Below are 19,724 nucleotides of genomic sequence, written 5' to 3'. Positions count from 1 at the left end.
AACCCAAAGTATGTCCTTTCAACACAGAATGTCAGTAAAGTTTGGTTTATTTTTACAAAACTTGCGTAGATGCAAGTTACCTTTGCCGTTGTTAGTTCCAAGTTATAAGCACAGCTGTCACTGAATAGAATTTTAAAAATGTTTCTAAGAGAATGCGATCATCAAATATTGGAATAATCTAAAGAATTACCTGAAAATAATTTTTCCTTGCGTTGTAAATCTTCACTTCATATTCAAAGCAGTGAATTGGAAAGGCAGAAATGGGTTTCTCCCACTGAATAGAAAGATAGTTTCCTTCAATCTCTGCTGTGACATTCACGGGAGGATTAATTCGATCTAGGTTAGAGAATGAAAGGTCAGTGGTCTGGGCTGATAAATTCAATCCACTCATACTCCTCAAGGCATTTCTAAGATAACAATCCTCTCAAGTACCTACCCTCGGGATTTAGCTGACTGACCCCCAAGCCCAAAGACCCCAGTGGCTCACTGATGACTCCTATGTTGTAGTGCTGAAGAGATTTCTACTGGAATCTTAAAGGATTCCTATTCCAAATGCCATTGAATGGTGGGGCCCCTTTCCCCTTCAGCTCACTGCAAGATCCACCTCGCTATCCCTGTTTCTCCTGCAGGACCAGACTGAGTCAACCTCATCCTGGAGAAAAATTGCTCTGGAGCTTTCCCCTGAGCCCTGCCTCTGCTGAGCCAGGTGTGTGACCCTGGCTAGTAATTTCCTCATTCTGAGCTTCAGTTTTGTTTCATTTTGTTTTGTTTGCCTTCTTTCAAGTTTGTTTGGGGGATGGAGTGGGAAGTTTCAACTTTCTCTTGTATAAAAAGAATGGATTGCATCACATTTGTCTTAATTTACAACTCTACAGTTCTCTTCCCTGACTTACCACTTGATTATCTTGTAGTGATGTGGGTGGAAATCATTTCTAAGTAAGCATTCTTCTCTTAGGTTATGTGACTTAGATCTCACAATTAATGAATCATAGGGGCAAGCTAAGAATGGGACCTGTTGGTTCCAGAACCTGCCATTCCCTAAGCAGATAAAAATGTAATCAAGAATGTATTTCTTTTAGTAATATGAGGAATTTATCTCAAAGAAATAAAAATCATACAGGAAAAAGAATTCCTGTGGTCTGTGTCAGGTTGTGTCCATTTTCATATTAATATTGTTTCCTAGGTCCTCCTCGGGATTTTTTATTACCAGTTTTCAGGAAAGTGACATTTTTAGGTCATTTGAGAAATAGACTATTGAATAGAATTGCATAACCTCTTTAGTGAGATGGTTCTTTAAAAGAAGTTCTATTTCATTTGATATAGATTTAGATAAATCCTGTCCCTTTAAATAATATTTTATATATTTATAATTATGTACAATTACCAGGCACTGTGCTAAGCACTGTATGGTTATTAACATACTTAATTCTCACAGAAACCTTGCAGAAAGTATTAATTTCTTCCCATTTCTTTCTAATGAGAAGACTGAGGCACAGAGGAATGACCAGCTTGTCTACAGTCCCTCAGCCAGTCAGCAGGGGAGACAGGATCCAAGCCCAGGCAGCCTGACTCCACAGCCCATGCCAGTAAATATGCCACGATCGAAATCTTGAGCGTTAGTAATAATGTGACGGGAAAGGCTCCTTATGAGTTTCATTAATACAAGTATCTAGGATGAAGGAGACTATTTCTATTTTGAGAACAGAGCAAATGAAACCTTAATATGGTCAGATCTGAGAATCACATGTTGAGCAAGGCATTTTCAGATCACCCGCAGGAGACAGACCAGAATGGCAAAGGATCCTAAGAGGAAAGCATGAGGAATTGGGAGTGGGAAGCCTGCAGAGGAGAAATCTCAGGATAAGAAAGCTAGCTGTCTTTGGCTAGCTCTAAGACCGTCTTGGGATGGAGAAGAGAATTATTTGGCGGTGGTACCAGTCCATCACAGGACCAATGGACAAAAATATCGAGTCAGAGCTGAGAAGGGGCTGCTCCCTCCAGCAGTGAGTTCACGTGCCTGGTTCAGTGATTCTCATGTGGTAGAGATTCTGTCCTACGTGGGACATTTAGAAATACTGGGAGACATTTTGTTGTCACAGCTTGTGGGGGAGGATGCTGGTCTAGTAGGTAGAGACCAAGGATGGTGCTCAAAATCCTGCAAGGCACAGGTCAGCTCCTGTGAGACAGTTGCCCGACCAGGAATATCGGTGGTGCTGAGGCTGAGAAAGCTGGTCCCTGTGATCGTCAGGCAGGGGACAGATGGTCACTTAGTATTGGAAAATTAGTCAAACTAGGTGATCTTGAGAACGCCATCTAATGCTGGGATTTGGTTATCTCAGCTCTGAGTTGAGTCTACGTTACCAATTGCATGCAGAGCAAACAGCTGATCTAAAGGCTTGATTGCGGCACGTTGGCTGGAGCCATTAGCGTGCACCGCCAGCAAGTCACTCCCTCGGCTTCTGATAAACGTCCTCGGAAACCAGCACGCGATGTTTCTCTTCAGTGTGTCTTTCCTGTACTCCTGGCATTCTTCGGTCGAGGAACCATACCTAAATGGCAACACTCATAAGTGGTTAAGACGAGAGGAAAAAATGCATTTGCATAAGTAAAAATAGGTACTCACCTATAGTAGAAGAAGTATTGGGTATCCTCGGGGGCATCCTTGCCAACGAGCCAGGTACAGCAAAGAGAAACTTGGTATGGCCTTAACGGATTAGAGTTATTTAACATGGTCGTCGTAGTACACGTTAAATTCACAATTGAGGTTCCAGGAGACCCTGGATAGTCAATAAGAGGGTCAAAAATAAGAATAAAACATTGCCACAACAGCTCTTAAATTTTGCCCTTTCTCTGAAACTGTAGTGATTGGGAACATCTTACCATGAAAAAAAGTAATTGTTACCACAAGATTTACAGAAACCTACTGGCAAAGGGCCAGCTTATGAGGGGGTGAAGCTAGGATTCCAGAGGCTGAGTTTCTGGCATTGAACTTTCTGGCTACTTTGGACTAAGGAGGTGTGCGTGTGGGATTTCATATTTGTATGAAACTTTAAGAGCAGTGCAAGAGGTTGTTATTCAGGCCTTGGGGCCCAGGAACTTTGATATCCTAATGCCACATTTTTCATTTATTTATTTATTTATTTATTTATTCATTTATTCATTTATTCATTTATTTATTTGACAGAGATCACAAGTAGGCAGAGAGGCAAGCAGAGGGGGGGGGGGAAGCTGGCTCTCTGCTGAGCAGAGAGCCCGGTGCGGGGCTTGATCTCAGGACCCTGAGATCATGACCTGAGCTGAAGGCAGGGGCTTAACCCACTGAGCCCCCCAGGAGCCCCTAATGCCACATTTTTCTATAATGAGCTGTGATACCTTGAAGCCCACTCTTCTGGACCTCAGATTTTCCAGCTGTAAACAGGAGAGTTGGCAAAGAAAGGTCTCCAGTGCTGCTTTCCATCTTAGAAATATGTGATTCATTAGGTCGCACTCAAATGGGTCCTGAATAACAGAGATTGCTGCTCCAAAGGAATTGGGTGCTGGCAGCACCGAAAAAATAACAATACTCCCTCCTGCACCGGGGGGCTCAGTGGGTTAAGCATTTGTCTTTGGCTCAGGTTATGATCCCAGGGCCCTGGGATGGAACCCCACATCAGGCCCCCTGCTCAGTGGGGAGTCTGCTTCTCCCTCTCCCCACCCTTGCTCTTGCTCTCTCGCTGTATCTGCTGCTATCTCTGTCTCAGATAAATACCTAAAATATTTAAAAAACAAAAACAAAACATTCCCTTGGAGAGTCTATGCACACTAGTCTGTGGAAGTCAGCTTTACTGTGCAAAGATATTAAAGAATCATGCAATTTTTCACCAAACGCATTATGTTCACTTCACCCAGAATTTGTGAAGATTTGACTGGAAAGCCTTGTTTCCATTTCAAACCACATTGTCACCATGTTAACTAGGGCTCTCTTCTGAACACATGTGGTGAAACTGGCCTTGTGGTTGTTCACAGGAGGGGAAAAACACTTTGTGCTGAGGGCCAGGGAGGACCTCATCAAAGTGGGAGCCCTTAGATTGAGTCTCAAATGATAGAAGGGGTCTTTTTAGCTTAGTTTAAGTCAATTCTGTGATCACATTTATCACTGTCAGCCAGGGTAGTTCAAAGCAGAGAAGACGACAGGCTCCTCTTGTCTGCAGAGAATTTGGACAAAAGGGACACTAGCTACTTTGTGTTATTACCACACACTGCCGGATAGGTTTTTTCTGTATATTCACATATGACAAAGGTACACGGACTTAACGTGGATGCCTTGCACTCAGTGTGCTGTTGCACACCCAAATATAGTTTGGAGTCTCCTGTTATCTGCTCCTACCTCTCTTCCAAGTAATTATTTGGTATGAATTCATTTTGATTCAAGGGAGAGTTAATTTTTCATTCATGTCACCATATATTGACATGCTCAGAGAATAATTAGAATTGAGGACACATGATTCTGAGGTAGCCACACAGAGGTCTGTATTTGTGACCTTGTGGTCTGTCTACCTTAGATTAGTCTCTGAACTTGAATCAAGGCCATTGTGCATTGGCTGCTCCATGGTCTTTGCAGCGTGTTCTCAAGAGTGAACAGAAAGATGTTCACAGTGCTGCTCTCCATCATCGATGCAACTCAGGGGTTGTGTTGCCATTGTATTTAGTGAGGTGACAAGATAATGGTTGGATGATTACCTGCAGGCCAGATGGGCCAAGACAGCTATTACTAGGAACACTCACATGACCTGGGACACAGTGATCCTTCTCTCTTTCCCGTGTGTGTGTGTGTGTGTGTGTGTGTGTGTGGTTTTTCCAAGGGTTTAATCACAGGTATCACTGATTCTACATATCAGAAACCCCAGTTTTCCACAGAGGACAGTATAGACAGTGGCTTCTGTCTATCCTCGTTACTCACGGTGGGTTGTTCAGTGTTGTGGCTTCTGTGAACCATCAGAAGCTTCCTTCAGTTTGCTGTGACACATCCTAGAGTGTGCGGAGCGGCATAGACAGGACAGGGGGGATCGCTCCTTCTGGAAGGTTGTATTGCTTGCTCTCCCGGCCCAGTAAAGCATGAGACACCGTCCCTGCTGCCCACCCCCACAAGGCTTATATCCAGAGGTGGCAGTGTATAAAGCTATTAATTTGTGAAAGATAGAGGCATATGTGCCAAATGAGTAACACAGCCCATGAATGGGTTTGGAGGAGGAAGAGCCTTCTTCGGTGTATAGGATGAAAAATAAAAGGGCTTTATAAAGGAGGTGCATTTTGATTTGGGCTTTGAGGTATGGAAAGGATTCAGAAAAGTAAGCAGAGGGGAATCCAAGAAAGCAAAGTCTCTGAGGGAAGAAAAAGCTGCTTCAGAAGAAGGGGTGCGGGGGCAGAGTCCATGTTAGAAATCTGTCTGAGAAAAGCAGAGGAATCGTGTTGGGTATGGTTGGAAAATGTCTTACAGCCCAATTATGAAAGACCTCATTGGCCGTGATTTTGCTGATGACCCTGTGATGTGGGAGCTGGGAAGTGAGACGTGCGAGCTGTGTGCAGGGGTGCACCAGATGGAATGGGGTGGGTTATGAGTTAGGAGGAACTGCCGACTGACTGTGGAGAAGAAAAGCCAATTACTTTTCCAGCTTTGCCTGATCTGCAAAGTCAGGAATACAATGTGAGGCTGTTAGGCACCCATCTTACCCGGAGGGGCTTTAAGCTCCGCAGAAACCCAGTTGCTTGCGAGGAGGGAGTGGCCGTCCCACGGAATGGTCTGCACACTTGCTGAAAAGCCTTGATGAAGAACGGTTACGCGTTTGCTTTCAGTGTTTCTGGTTTCATACTAAAAATAAACACCACAAGTCATGATACAGAAAAGGGAAAGAGCATTAAAAGAGCTATTTTAATCTGATAGGCATTTTCTTCCACTCTTTAAATGGCACATAAATAAAAGGCAATGAACTAGTTTGGATAGAACACAATTAAGCACGTGATTTCACAGGTACATATCTGCTTATCCCCAAACTCATCAAGTTAGGTAAATACATACAGCTTTTTATACACCACTCATACCACAACAAAGTTAATTTTTTAAAAATGAGCAAGTAAATAAATGACCCAATTCTAGCATTTGGGTGTTAAAAAAAAAGTACAATAATATATAATGATTTATCAGTGATAGATGAACACATTCCTATAAAAACAAACAAAATACTATGATTAGGGCTCACATTCACCTCAGCCATCTCTCTAGTCCCAGTCTCTTCCGCAGAGGGTACTTTCTAAGGGAAAATTCTCTAGAATTCCATATTGAAAGTAAAAGCAGCTAATACTGGAGCACCTGGGTGGCTCAGTGGGTTAAGCCTCTGCCTTTGGCTCAGGTCATGATCTCAGGGTCCTGGAATCGAGCCCCATGTCAGACTCTCTGCTCAGTAGGGAGCCTCTTCGCCCTCTCCTTCTGCTCCTCCTCTCCTGGTTGTGCTTTCGCTCTCTTGATCTCTCTCTCTCTCTCTCAAATAAACAAAATCTTAAAAAAAAAAACAAAAACTAATACTAATTGCGTCTTCCTTCATCTCACTTTACTACACATGTCCTAAGTATTGGGGGCTTTAACATAATCCCTTCAATGGGATACGGAAAAGCCCTGTCTCTGAGATGTGTAGTGACTGGCCCAAGGTTGCCAAGGCAGGAAGTGGCGGACCCTGAATTTGAACTTGGCTTCTCTGGCTAGGCCTCCGGCCGCTTCCCATTTTACTCCACTGCTCTCTTCCCTATATTTTCCTCTTTGCCTATTTTCAAGTATCAAATCTGTTTTACCTTCACATTCACTACACTTTCTTTTCTTGGTGAAAGAATCAGAGCAAAGTTAAAATGTTTGTGCTGCTGCGGAATGCCTAGCAACACGCCTGGCAATAGTTCACTGTCATTTCAACAGGCACCCTACTCTGCTCAGAGTCTAACAGAAAACCCTTGAGTCCATATGTTTGGCGGGGAGTAGGGTGACTTAAAAGTTCATTCGCCGGGGAAAAAGCAGTCAGTGTTAAAATGGACTCTGAATAAAGACGACTGTCAGAATAAATACTTACATCTTCTTCTTGCGGAGCATTTATTCTCACTCGATAGCCCAGCTCCACATTCCCTGGCTCTTGATCAGGATTTGGTTCCCAGCGCAAAAGAACTTGGGCTAGACCAGTAACGTTGATGGTGAAATTGGTAGGTGGGAGAAGTAAAGCTGTTGGTGAAAAGGAGCCACGTGATGTTCGATTGCATGAAGGTGGCACTTTTAAATTGCCCAAGACCTTCAGGGTGTAGTATAGGATTTTACGAGTATTAGAAGGTATAAGATGGAAATAATTTTGGAAACACAGTTGCTTAAAACTGCTTTTAATTCATTATCTTTCTAACTTTGCCCAGGTATTTCCCTATAGCATATGCAGGTTTTTTTAAAAACTGAAATATGAATACTTTAATATGTCACTTATTATAAATACAGTCTTCAGGCTGAGGGCCATCATCTATAAATCGGCTGGAAAAACTTACTGGTTTGTGGCTAGAATTTGTTCTGATGACATGGAAGAAAATAGGATAGAAAATATCAGGGTTTATGACATATAATGACTATGTTTCATAAACCTCTTTTTTCTACTACATCAATGTACTTCAATATTTGTATTTGCACTGGTTCTTGAAGTAAAATTAATTTATTTCTCATTATGATTCCAAGTCAAAACAATTTGTGAGCAAAACTACTTAGACCTTAATAGAAAAAAGGGTTTTTTCTTTGAACCACTATTTTCAAAATAAAAACTTGCCTTTAAATTACAAAATCAATGCCTGCTCATTTTAGGAATTTTGGAAAGCACAGGTGAGCAAAAAGAAAAAGAAAGAAAAATTACTTCTAATCCTGCAACGAAAAATAGTGTTAATATGTGATACATTCATTATTTTCTGTCCTTGGCATATGTTGCTACAACTTTTTAAATTGCTTCCTAAAACTAGGACAATATTGTACACACTATTAGGAAACTGAATTTTATTCACTTACTACATGGTTCGGGTATTTCCATTGACCTTTAATTTTGAATAGCCTTGTACAACTCTGCATCCGTACCTGCCACATATGGCTTGTAGGACTTTGTCTATAAAACACTGTCCACTATGGTAGCCACTGGCCATATACGGTTATTTAAATGTGAGTTAAACCAAATGTTCCTTACCTTAGTTGCATGAGCCATATTTCAAGCACTCTGTGTCGCTTATGTGTAGTGTCTTCTCCATTACAGAATGAGGAATAGTGTCCTTATCATAGAAAGTTCTCTTAGACAACACTACATACAGACTGTGTGATAATTTTCTTTTTTTAGACTCTGTCCTTATACCAGACCCATAGATTAACAAGTTTCTGAACCAAAACATAGTGGAAGTTTTTTATTCTTTGGTTGTGAGGACTCGTAACCAACCCCTTGCATGGGAAGCCATTCCACACATGGGCCCCAGCTCCATTCCACAGAGCCCATGCGCCCACACTCCAAATAGAATTCCCCGTTGTCATCAAATGTGCATTCCAGCCAACTTTGTTTTCCTCAAGTACTAGTGTGTTTAAAGAGTTTAGATTCTGATAAGAATAAGTATTCTTCTTTTAACAATCCAGTTTCAAACTGAGGGTTTTTTAAGAGAAAAAAACAAGGCTATCATTTTTTGTTATATGTTATATATATATACATACATATATGTATATATATATATAATTTTTTTAAAAGAAACACTGCTGAATTTGATAGGTGGTACCTACATTTTTTATCAGGAAGTGAGTCTGCTCTCAGTATCACCACAGCCCACAACAGAATCAGTGATGCAGATGCCATGATAATCCCATCCTACGGGAGACAGAAGGATGAAGATCCAAATCACCACCAGAGGCCATTTTTAAGAGAAACTGGAAGCTACCTTTTACTGTAAAATGTAGACCTTTTCCCATTTAACATTATGAACTATCTGTTATGTGCTAAAAATACAAATAGGAACAAATCTTGGGTTTTGTCTTTAAAAAGTGGATCCATAGTCTGAAGGACAGGATGAAATGTAAATGAATAATTGTAGTCCAGTTAAACACTGTTGCAATAAAGGTGTGAATGGGGCACAGTAAGAACCAAGAGATTTTTGAATGGAGTCCAGAAGGATTAACTAGAGTTCTTTTTATTTTTTTCCCCCTAAAGATTTATTTATGTATTTCAGGGGGAAAAAGAGAGAACAGGGGAGAGGGGTAGAGAAAAAGGGAGAGTTCCATGCAGACTTGGGCTAAGCACGGAGCCCAGCAATGCAAGGCTCAATCTTATGACCCCAAGATCACAACCTGACCAATCACTCCACTGACTGAGCCACCTAGGCGTCCCTTAACGAGAGCTCTTGACACACAAAGGGGAAAGGCAGTCCTTGTGGAATCCACAGCAAGGGCAAAGCCAGAAGAACAGAAATTAAGTGGGTGAGTTCGGGTACTGAGCAGGAAACCAGAGCAGATCTTTGAACAGTAAAAATTCTGGGAACTGTTAATCAGATAGAAAATTCTAATTTTAATTAACAAGTATTTAAGTATGAGCCAACATGACAAGAAACTTGAAAACAATTTTAATGTGAGGAAGAGATACTTTGTGTCACAAAACTTGGAATAAATTTATGACACTTTGAGCTTTGGAGAGGTTAAATATTTTGATGAATCCAAATAGGGGCAGGCCGTAAAAGGAATTAAAAACACAGTTAGAGGCCTAAAGAAAATAAACACCGGCTTGCTACCTACTTGAAACAACTGGACAATGAAACGGGCTCTAGAGTTGTAACGTTGTGATAAATCAACATGGCAGCCTGGAAAGTGTGGGTGTTAATGTCAGCATCCTGTTGGACACGATGTCCAAGAAGGGAGTGGATGCCTTGTTGGGAATTATCGATTAGAAATCTTGAGGGTTTCCTCTGGAGATACTGAAAGGCATTTTTCATATGGACTGTATTTCAAGGAACAAAGAACTTTAACAGCTTCCCCGTGTTGTGTGCTACCCTGGATTTTACAAAGCAGTTCTTCCTTTCATCTCTCATGCCTCCTTTTATTCCATGGGTGGCCCACATGGTTATTAGCCAATTGACAATGAAGAAAAAGAGTCTGAAAACTTAAATAATCTTCCAAAGATCAAACATCTAGTAGATAAGGGAACTTAGACGTAATCTTGGATCTTCCAACAGCAAAGCCTATGCTCTGTACTAATTTAAATGACTTCAAGTATTCAGTTTAAAATTTTATTTGAAAAAGGACACCTAGCTGGCTCAGTTGGAAAAGCATGTGACTCTTGGCCTCAGGGTCATAAGTTTGAGTCCCACATTGGGTATAATGATTATGTAAAAATACAATGTTTTTTTAGAAAGCTTATTTAAAAGGATTGGTATTTGCAAATATAATGGTGGCAGAACCACAGAAGATGACTTTTGGCTAAATGGAGAAAAAAGAAATTCTGTTTTTGTTAAATAAATATTTTATTTATTTATTTGACAGACAGAGAGGGAACACAAGCAGGGGGAGTGGGAGAGGGAGAAGCAGGCTTCCTGCTGAGCAGGGAGCCGATGTGGGGCTCTATCCCAGGACCCCAGGATCACGACATGAGCCAAAGGGAGACGCTTAAGGACTGAACCACCCAGGCGCCCAAATAAAGAAATTTTTAATTATTATTTTTGAGCTTACTATTTAATCAACTTATTACTTTACTTACTACTATCACTCTTAACTTTATAACGAAATCAGTAAAATATCTCAATACAGAACAAACATAGCAATGTCATACAAATCATTCAATTTCTTTTTCAAATAGAGAATTGCTAATCAGAATTGTGCTACTTTTGATAAAAAATAATGTTCTCTTACTCCGATCTCACACTGTAGAAACAGGACTTTAAAAATGACAAGAACAATAAAAGGTATTTTAATACTTTAATATTTTTCAACAAGTAAGAATTTTAAGGAGTTACAGGGAAGCATTAGTAATTTGCTGAGACACAAAGATACAAAAATAAAACTAAAAAAAACCTTCAACAAATAACAATAAAGACAGTTTCCTCTGCAAGGTAAGGTCACGTCTTTGAAACGTCAGCATTTCCTGAAATGTTATATATGCACTAACTTTGCACTAATTGTCATTAAGAGGAATTCTAGGTCAGAAAAAAAAATGCAAGATTGATATTCCCTAGCGACCTGTACTGACTGGCAAAGTAAATAGTATGTTATGACCAAACATGTATTTGTTCTTTGCAGTTAAGTAATTGAAAGATAAAACTGTTAAGTGTCTAAGTGGGGAGATAATTGAATATTTTACATAACCAAGCACCTTCCCCTAGAATTCATTACATATTCCAACATCGTAGCTGCTGAAAATGGAATTACGTTTTGTATTCAATCACTCAAAATTTTTCTGATGATTATTATTATTTTGGGGGGGCTATTAAACAGCCATACCCTTTTTTTCTCATCTCATTGCGATATTTTCCATTCAAAAAGGTGACACAACAAAATTACGTGTTCTACAGACAACACAAGATACTCAAATAGAAGTCAAAATATTCGTGAGAATGGCAATTTTTTTGTGAGCCAGCTAAATTCCCCCCAAGACTTTGCTTTGGCAGTTGACCCGGGTTTTCCGTAATCCTGTTCATTCTCTGTTCTGTTCCCTGAAAGCTCCTCCAGCCTTTGTCCGTGATCCCTTATTATTTCTGGTCTCAGGCATAGCAATTACCACTGCTGGAAAAACAACCCAACTCTCTCCAGGCTGTGTCTTTAATCCAACAGTATATTGTTAAATAGATGTCAGCTGGGCAACCTTTCACTGTAGAAATATAGAGCTACCTCTCTAGCTTAAAAAAATACGTATCAAAATGACAATATGATCGATTACTTATGGCTACCAATTAAAATCCACCAGAAAGCTATCAAGTTGTTAAAATAACATTCAAATTAAGCAGAATGAAGCAAACTTGGACTTAATTACAATCATCACAAGTACAAACTCAGTTTTCTTAGAGATAGCATAGGTTAATTGTTCCTGTGACATTTCACCGAGTCTACATAAAATTCCTCGAGTGCCTTCTAAGAATCTGCCTTCTGATAAGTGTTCTATTGGAAATTTGGGAGAAAACAGGAGCATAACCTCTTGCACTACAGATGTTTGTAGAAAGTTGGGTAAAGTTTTGGCAATTGGCAATGGATTTCCCCAGTGTTCCTACGAATTGGTCAAATTCTACTGAAGTTCAGACTTAAGAATATTTTCCCCTCTTTTTTTCTTCTCAACTTATTATTATTATTATTATTTGCCTGGGGCATTTGTTTTATAACCAAAGTTGTATATGCAACCCTGTTTTTAGAGCATTTTTGAGTCACTTGTGGTGACATCTAATTCCAGACTCAACCTCAGTGCACAGAAATTGAAAAGCAACGGAGAGGATTCATGCTCTGTTAGGCTCTTAAAAGTAAAGAGTTTACTTTTTTACTTCCTCTTTTTTTCCCTGTACAGAGTAATCAGCAATAAAGCTCATGTCTTGAGTGATGAAAAATAAATAACCCAGGGTGTAAAATGCAAAGGACACATTTAACATTTAGGTATATTGCATTACCCCCAAATGAAAACCTGTGCAGGCTTCCTAAAAATATAAATGAGTGATAAGGACTGCGTATAATGCATGCAGTTTTTTTCTTCTTATTCCTGGATTTTAGTCAATTTTTTGAAATAGTCATAAAATATAAGTCATGGGTTCAAATTGTTGCCCTATACATTCATAAACAATCTTTAGGCAAGGTAGGAATGATGCTCCATTGGGAAAATGAAGGAAGAAGAACTTCGCTGCTAATCTCCCAACAGTGGTTATAAATCTCCCAGCTAATCCCATGTGGTATGATTTGCCATCCCGCATCCCTGCTTCCCCACTCCTGGCCATACCTGCCTCTGGTGATCCTCTTGTTTCCAACCACCGTGCTCAATAGCAGAGGGCCAGGGCTAGATCCATCCTGTCCGTGCGTTTGGCTGCAGCCCCAGCCCCTAGCCCAGCATCAGGCACAGGGCAGATGCTTGAAGTGCTTGGTCCTGTAAAGAATAGAGGCAAATTAATACTCTACCAAGTCAGTAGGCTAAAACCTAGCCTGGGGAAAAACAGATCAGAGCACAGAAGGCTGGGAGCATGTTAACAAGCCTGGTCCATTTCAGGGGCGGGGTGGGGTGTGTGTGTGTGGGGTGGTGGTGGTGGTGGTGGTGGTGGTGTGTGTGGGGTGTGTGTGTGTGTGTGTGTGTGTGTGTGTAAAAGAGAGATACATTTGGTACCTTGCCTAAAAATTTCCGCCAGTAGCATTTCATGTAATGAAAACAAATGAGATGATTTGATCTCCAAATCTTTCTTTAATTTTGAAAGGCAAACTTTTAACAAATAGCTACACACCTTAATATATTTTTCAGTAACTACAAAAGAGAACACAACCTTTCATACAAAATAAAAATTGTACCAGGTAATGAAATTTTTGGCATGATAATCCGTTAAATTGAGTATTGAATACATTAATCAGTATGGCTATAAAAGCGGTCACTTTTCTTTTTTTTTTTTTTTAAGCGGTCACTTTTCATGTGTTCATGAATGTTAGGCTCATGGGGTATTGAAGGATTTTTAGTTTCCTTTTTTTAAAAAAATTTTCATTCAATCTATTTCTCCTGTATAAATAAAAATTTTAAAAAATTATGTTGCTTTGGGTAAATAACAAAACCAAGTGAGATATTTTAGCTATTTTTGTTTTAGATACTTCAAATTATTTTACATCTTGTATCAAGTCAAACAATCTTGAAAAATCCCCGAATCCCCAGGAGAGACAAAAAGCAGAATGACTTCAGTTAGATACAATGCAATCATCTCCTTTTTGCTGTTGTTCCTTAATGTGTAGCTTTCTTAATTAACTCTGAAATGTCCTCACAAAGATATTTCATTAACTGCTATACCCTGTTTTCTAACCTCAGGTATTTTCTGAGAAATCTTGGCAGAGTCTATATTTTCCTTTTAATCCCTAAAGTACCTGCAGCAGTGGAAAACCATTCTCCCATATAAGGGTCAACAAAAACCATAGGTGTCTTGTTAATATGACTCACCTGGCCCTGGACTTGCTCTCCTCAGTTACTTAGCTGAGTTATCAGGGCGCAAGAATAGAGTGCCATTCCCAGAATTGATATGAGCTGCCTGACAGATGTTTTATAGCACCATTATTAGTTCTGCCCCTGCTAATAATAGTTACAAGGGGTTTTGTTTCCCCTTTTTCTTTAAAAATTCACCATATTTTTAGAAATCATTATTTCCCCCTTTTCCTATTCTCCTTGCCCCCTTCCCCACGTACTGAAATTCTTAGGAGGTGGAGCACAGGGCGATCTTAGAGGAAAAAAGGCATTTGCTCACTTTGCGATGAATCAGCCTTGGATCCCCACTCAGTGAGAAGTGTGCTGGCCGTGCCATCAGGAGCAGCTGCAAGGGCATTGAAAATGAATCTTCTTATCTCTGGGTGTACTTTTTGACTTAGAGGCGGTTCTCCTTCACTGTTTCATCATCACAGCTGTAAGGGTTGCACACTCCCGGGCCGTTTGCTTGTTTGCCATGGGGGTAAAACAGAGCTTCTCTGAGCACATTTCCAGGGAGCCTTTGTAAGAGCAGTAATGGACCGAGCCTCAAGAGCAACCCCCGGAGGAATGAAGTGAAAGGATCTCTCTTGTTCCGATAGCCACTATCTGATAACGGTCTCGTCTGCATTTTCATTCTCTTTCAAGAGGTTTGGCTCTCTGTTCAGGAGCTGAAAGTAACATTTACTCATGGGTGACAAGGTCAAGTGTTCTGTGGGTGGTCTCGAGCACTGCGTGTCTGCGTTCTTCATAGGCTTCATTCAGCTAAGGTATGCGTTGTGCCTCTGTCACCCACACAGTGCTGGGCACATGGGAGGACAAACAGAATAGGTCTGTCTTTGTGCGGCATGATAGCAGCACTTCTCAGGCCTAAGAGAATGTCTTAGGCTTTTTCCTCTTCACTAGCCGGCCCTGCACTGCAATACTTGTGTGTGCCAGGGGCAGGGCGAGTTTCTGAGTGTGATAAACTGCTGGCTAGCCCGGCTAGGAGCTCAGTGTAGCCCTGCTCATTCTATAAAGATTGTGACAGACAGTGGCAGTTGGGTCAGCGCCACAGCCCAGGACCTTGTTCCTCCTGTCAACTCCCAGGTTCCAGCAGAATGCCTCCGCTGTCCTCGGGATGCTCTAACTGAAGTAAACTGAGTTGCGTTTTTTTTTTTCTTTGTTCCATTTCTGTCTAGGAATTTTGAGGTGACTGACTAGCAAAGCTAATTTAAAAAAATGGGGCCTAGGGTGTGGATGGATAAGAACAGCACTTATTAGGATGCCTGGGGTGGCTCAGTTGGTTAAGCATCTGCCTTCTGCTCAGGTCATGATCCCTTGGTCTTGGGATGGAGCCTCTTGTAGGCTGTGAGCTCAGCAGGGAGTATGCTTCTCCCTCTCTCTCTCTGTGCATTCTTTCTCACTCTCAAATAAATAAATAAAATCTTTTAAAAAGGGGGGGGGCTGCCTGGGTGGCTCAGTGGGTTAAAGCCTCTGCCTTTGGCTCAGGTCATGATCTCAGGGTCCTAGGATTGAGCCCCACATTGGGCTCGAGCCCCACATTGGGCTCTCTGCTCAGCAGGGAGCCTGCTTCTCCCTCTCTATCTGCCTGCTTATCTGCCTACTTGTGATCTCCATCTGTCAAATAAATAAATAAAATCTTAAAAAAAAAAGAATAGCACTTACTGTATTAAGTATCTGAGCCAAAAAATAAAAAATTTAAAAAAAAAAGTATCTGAGCCAGGTACCAGTTATTGCCTCTGTAAGGGGACCCCCGCTCTTAGCCCAAGGAGCTGAGTGACAGTGGCCAATGAGAAGCCAATGCAGGAGGAAGGGGGAGCAAGGGCCGGGAGGCAAGGAGGCAGTTGCCAGGTGAGATCAGTTCTACTTGCAAGACGAGGAACCACACGCACCCTGAATGAGACTTCCAGGAGGCTCAGTGTAGGTAATGTGCAAGGACCGTGAGTGGGGTTCTTAAGGTACCTGTTGTAGCAGTTGCCGAAATGAAACTGGTCAATCATTATTGGATGACCTGAAAAAATGCGATTTTTCCCTGGAGAAGAGGTAAGTGGCAGAGAGACATCCATTTCTTTGCTAAGAAGCATCCAGAAGCGTTGAAATAGAGATCAGCCTCTGACATACTCTAGGACGTCCCGCACATCTAATGTCAGTTGTAGTGTACTTGTCACTATGGAAGCCCTAAAATAGGTATTAATTGTTGCGAGGGCCAGAATTTCTGGCCTGAGAGTCTGCTTTCATGTTCTATTTCTTATATTCAGTTACTCGAGAAGTAGTTACTGAATGTGTCTGTGCACAGCATCAGGCACTGTTAAGGACATAGAATTAGATTTGGCTACTAGCCTGGATACCATCTTCTTGGATATCTGATCTTCTTTCAACTATATATATCAATAATAACTTTAAAAATGCACTCACATTTTGTCTCCATGTCCTATTACCACTGTAGCCTGAAGGAAAATGAGTGCTTTGTGAAGTTAACTTGGCAACAGTTTTCTTCTTTAGAATAAACTGTAAATGTCAAAAGATAGGATAGTGGAATATGCTGGAAGAATCCCCCAAATTGTTGTGTTTTTTTGTTTTGTTTTGTTTTAAAGTAAAGTCAAATTTGCCTGTATTCTTTTAGAAGAAAAGCAATCTGAGTTCAGCCAAATAATATAGGTGAAAATATGAATAGAAGAACAGGAAGGACCACAGGATTCGGTGGTCCCACCTTGGACTCCAGTTGTAGAAGTTTACTACAGGTGTCTATAAATAGGAATCCATTTCATGGAAATATGAAATGGAGACCAAGATTTATATGAGAGAAAAAGAGTGAAACTCATTATATCTTTACTTGTCATAGGAAAAATAATACAGGGACAGTTGGAGAAAGATAACTTTCAAAGGTTGAAATATGTAGATAATAGAGTTTATCAAGAACTTTTAATAATACAGGGTACTACGGAAAGATGCTAAGTAAAAACAATAGACCAAGTATACATATATAAATAGATTTTTTTTCATAATCTCGTTTTTAATCAAAAGACCAAACTGATCGGAGCAGTTATCTCTAAGTGGTAGGTTATTAGTTAGCTATTGCTGCAAACAACCACCCACAAACACCACAGTGGTAAACATTGATAAGCATGTATTTCTTGCCCAAGTGTCTGAGTTTTGACTAGACTCTGGCTAAATTTGGCTGGGTTCCAGATCACAGTGGGGTCACATGTATTTTATGCATCTGTCATTCTCTTGGAACCAATAGCTACCCAAGGTGGATTCTTTCTATGGTGATTGCAAGTGTGCAAGAGAGCAGGACCAGCTGTGCAAGCCTATTTTAAGTATCTCCTTATGTCACGTTCATTGACATCCCAAATTCAGGACAGATGACATGGCCACCCCCAGAATCAAGGGGACCCAGCCCACAGTGTACTCCCCCACCATGATAAGACCATGAGAAGAGTGTGAATCTGTAGAACTGCTAGAGGGCAGTGAAGAATTGGAACCAAAGGCTCGTCTACTGCAGTGGGATTAACATATCCCTCAATTTTCTTCTTATGTTCCTATATGTATAAATATTGTATGCTGTATAAATGCAAGAAAAAATAAAGTACTAGAGGCATACAGACTAATGGAATAGAACTGAGAGTTCCGAAATGAGCTCATGTTTATGATTGGATTCTTGACAAGGATGCCGAGGCAATTCAATGAAGAAAGAACTGTCTTTTTAGCAAATGGCATGTAAATATGTGAAAGAATGGTGTTCAACTCATAGCTCATACCACGTACAAAAATTAACTCCAAAGAAATCAAATACTTAAAAGTGAGAACTAAAACTCTAAAACTCATAGAAGAAAATATAGGTATGAATCTTAGTGACCTCACATTAGACAGTGGTTCCTTGAACATGATCCAAAAGCAGTGGAAGAAAAGGTAGGTCTGTCAGACTTCAGTGGAATTAAAAGCTTTTGTGCTGCAAAGGATACCAGAAAGAAAGTGAGGATAATCCACTGAATGGAGGAAAATATTTACAAATTACATATCTGGTAAGGGACTTGTAACCAGGAAAAAAACCAAGAAATCTTACAACTCACCAATGAGAAGACAAATACCCCAATGAAAAATGGACAAAAATATTTGAATGGAGGTGTCTCCAAAGTAGATGCCCCAGTAGGCAGCAGGTGCATAAAAAGGTGCTCAACATCATCCACTGGAAAAATGCAGATCAAAACCAGGAGGAGATACCTCTTCACATCCACTAGGATGGTTAAAATAAAAAAGACAGCTAATGGTGTTGCTGAGGATGTGGAGAAATTAGAAACTTCATAGGTTCTGGATGAAACCTGTTGGTTCCCACTGTTGGTGGGAATGTGAAAATGGTACAGATGCTTTGGAAAACAGTCTGGCAGTTTCTCAGAAAGTTAAACATAGAATTACTATATGAATCAGCAGTTGCATTCCTAGGCAAATACCCAAAAGAATTGAAGATCTATATCTGCACAAAAGTTTGTATGCGAATGTTCATAGCAGTATTATTCATAATAGCCAAAAAGTGGAAATAACACAGTGCTTGTCAATCAATGATTAAAAAAAAACCCACCCAAAACATGGTATATCCATGCAATGGATGGGGTGCCTGGGTGGCTCAGTCAAGCGTCCGACTCTTGGTTTCAGCTCAGGTGGTGATATCTGGGGGGAGTCTGCTTGAAGAATCTCTCTTTTCCTCTCTCACCATCCCCCACCCTTGCTCACTCTTTCTCTCTCTCAAAAGATAAAAATAAAAATAAAGCAAATCCTTGAAAACCTGAAGTTAAGTGAAAGAAGCCAGTTGACGAAAGATCACGTATTTTATGATTCTTCTTGTATGAAATGTCTAGAATAGGCAAATTCATAGAGGTAGAGGGTATATTAGTGATTGCATAGGTATGGTTGGGGGAGCGTGGGCAAAATGAAAAGTGACTGCCAATGGTGATGGGGTTTCTTAGAGGGTAAAGAAAATGTCCCTAATTGTGGTGATGATTGCCAACTTGGAGACTAGGCTAAAAATCATTGAGTTACATACTTCATAGAGGTGACTTTTATGATATGAATACATCTCATTAAAACTGTGATTTATTTAAATATTTTTGGAAGATGCCCTAACAGGATTTAAATAGAATCCTAAGTAATTATTAGAATAATTCCAGCATAAAATCAATGTGTAGGTTTACCACGTGTAGCTAAAATTAAGAACATATCTTGCTTCAAGAAAGAATCCCAGTGGCTTAAGCATCTTGAGTTGTTAGTGACCAGTTCTTCTTTTTACTATTGATTTTATTATTTTTTCACTTGTATTGAGGTAGAATTGACATATAACATTATCTAAGTTGGTGTACAACATAATGATTTGTAGTAACTACATATTACAAAATAACTTTTCAGGGACCAATTCTTTACATGCAAAGCCAGATACAGGAAATCAACCAGATGTAAAAACAAATGAACTATATAATTAATATTGCTTTATTAACATAAATTAGTATTCTGTTTCAATCAAGAGATAACTTACCTCATGCCTGGGAGTGT

At 40.3% G+C, this 19,724-nt stretch overlaps 1 protein-coding gene across 1 annotated transcript in view; it reads right to left on the bottom strand.

The window, feature by feature from the left end:
* Positions 1 to 14,749, bottom strand: part of IL5RA (interleukin 5 receptor subunit alpha) — a 36,452-nt gene extending 21,703 nt beyond the window's left edge. The window contains exons 1-8 of the mRNA XM_082740250.1: positions 14,461 to 14,749; positions 12,972 to 13,115; positions 8,798 to 8,882; positions 7,092 to 7,237; positions 5,710 to 5,848; positions 2,624 to 2,777; positions 2,362 to 2,549; positions 191 to 336 (exon numbers count right to left, since the gene is read on the bottom strand). Of these exons, the coding sequence (XP_082596376.1) occupies positions 191 to 336; positions 2,362 to 2,549; positions 2,624 to 2,777; positions 5,710 to 5,848; positions 7,092 to 7,237; positions 8,798 to 8,870 (846 nt within the window). The 5' untranslated portion in view covers positions 8,871 to 8,882; positions 12,972 to 13,115; positions 14,461 to 14,749. The remainder of the gene's footprint in view (positions 1 to 190; positions 337 to 2,361; positions 2,550 to 2,623; positions 2,778 to 5,709; positions 5,849 to 7,091; positions 7,238 to 8,797; positions 8,883 to 12,971; positions 13,116 to 14,460) is intronic.
* Between the last annotated feature and the right edge of the window lie 4,975 nt (positions 14,750 to 19,724).

The sequence above is a fragment of the Mustela nivalis genome (genome assembly GCF_964662115.1).
Source record: "Mustela nivalis genome assembly, chromosome: 1".
Taxonomy (NCBI): Eukaryota; Metazoa; Chordata; class Mammalia; order Carnivora; family Mustelidae; genus Mustela; species Mustela nivalis.
The sequence above is the reverse complement of the archived record's forward strand: the minus strand, read 5'-3'. Positions and strand labels throughout refer to the sequence as shown.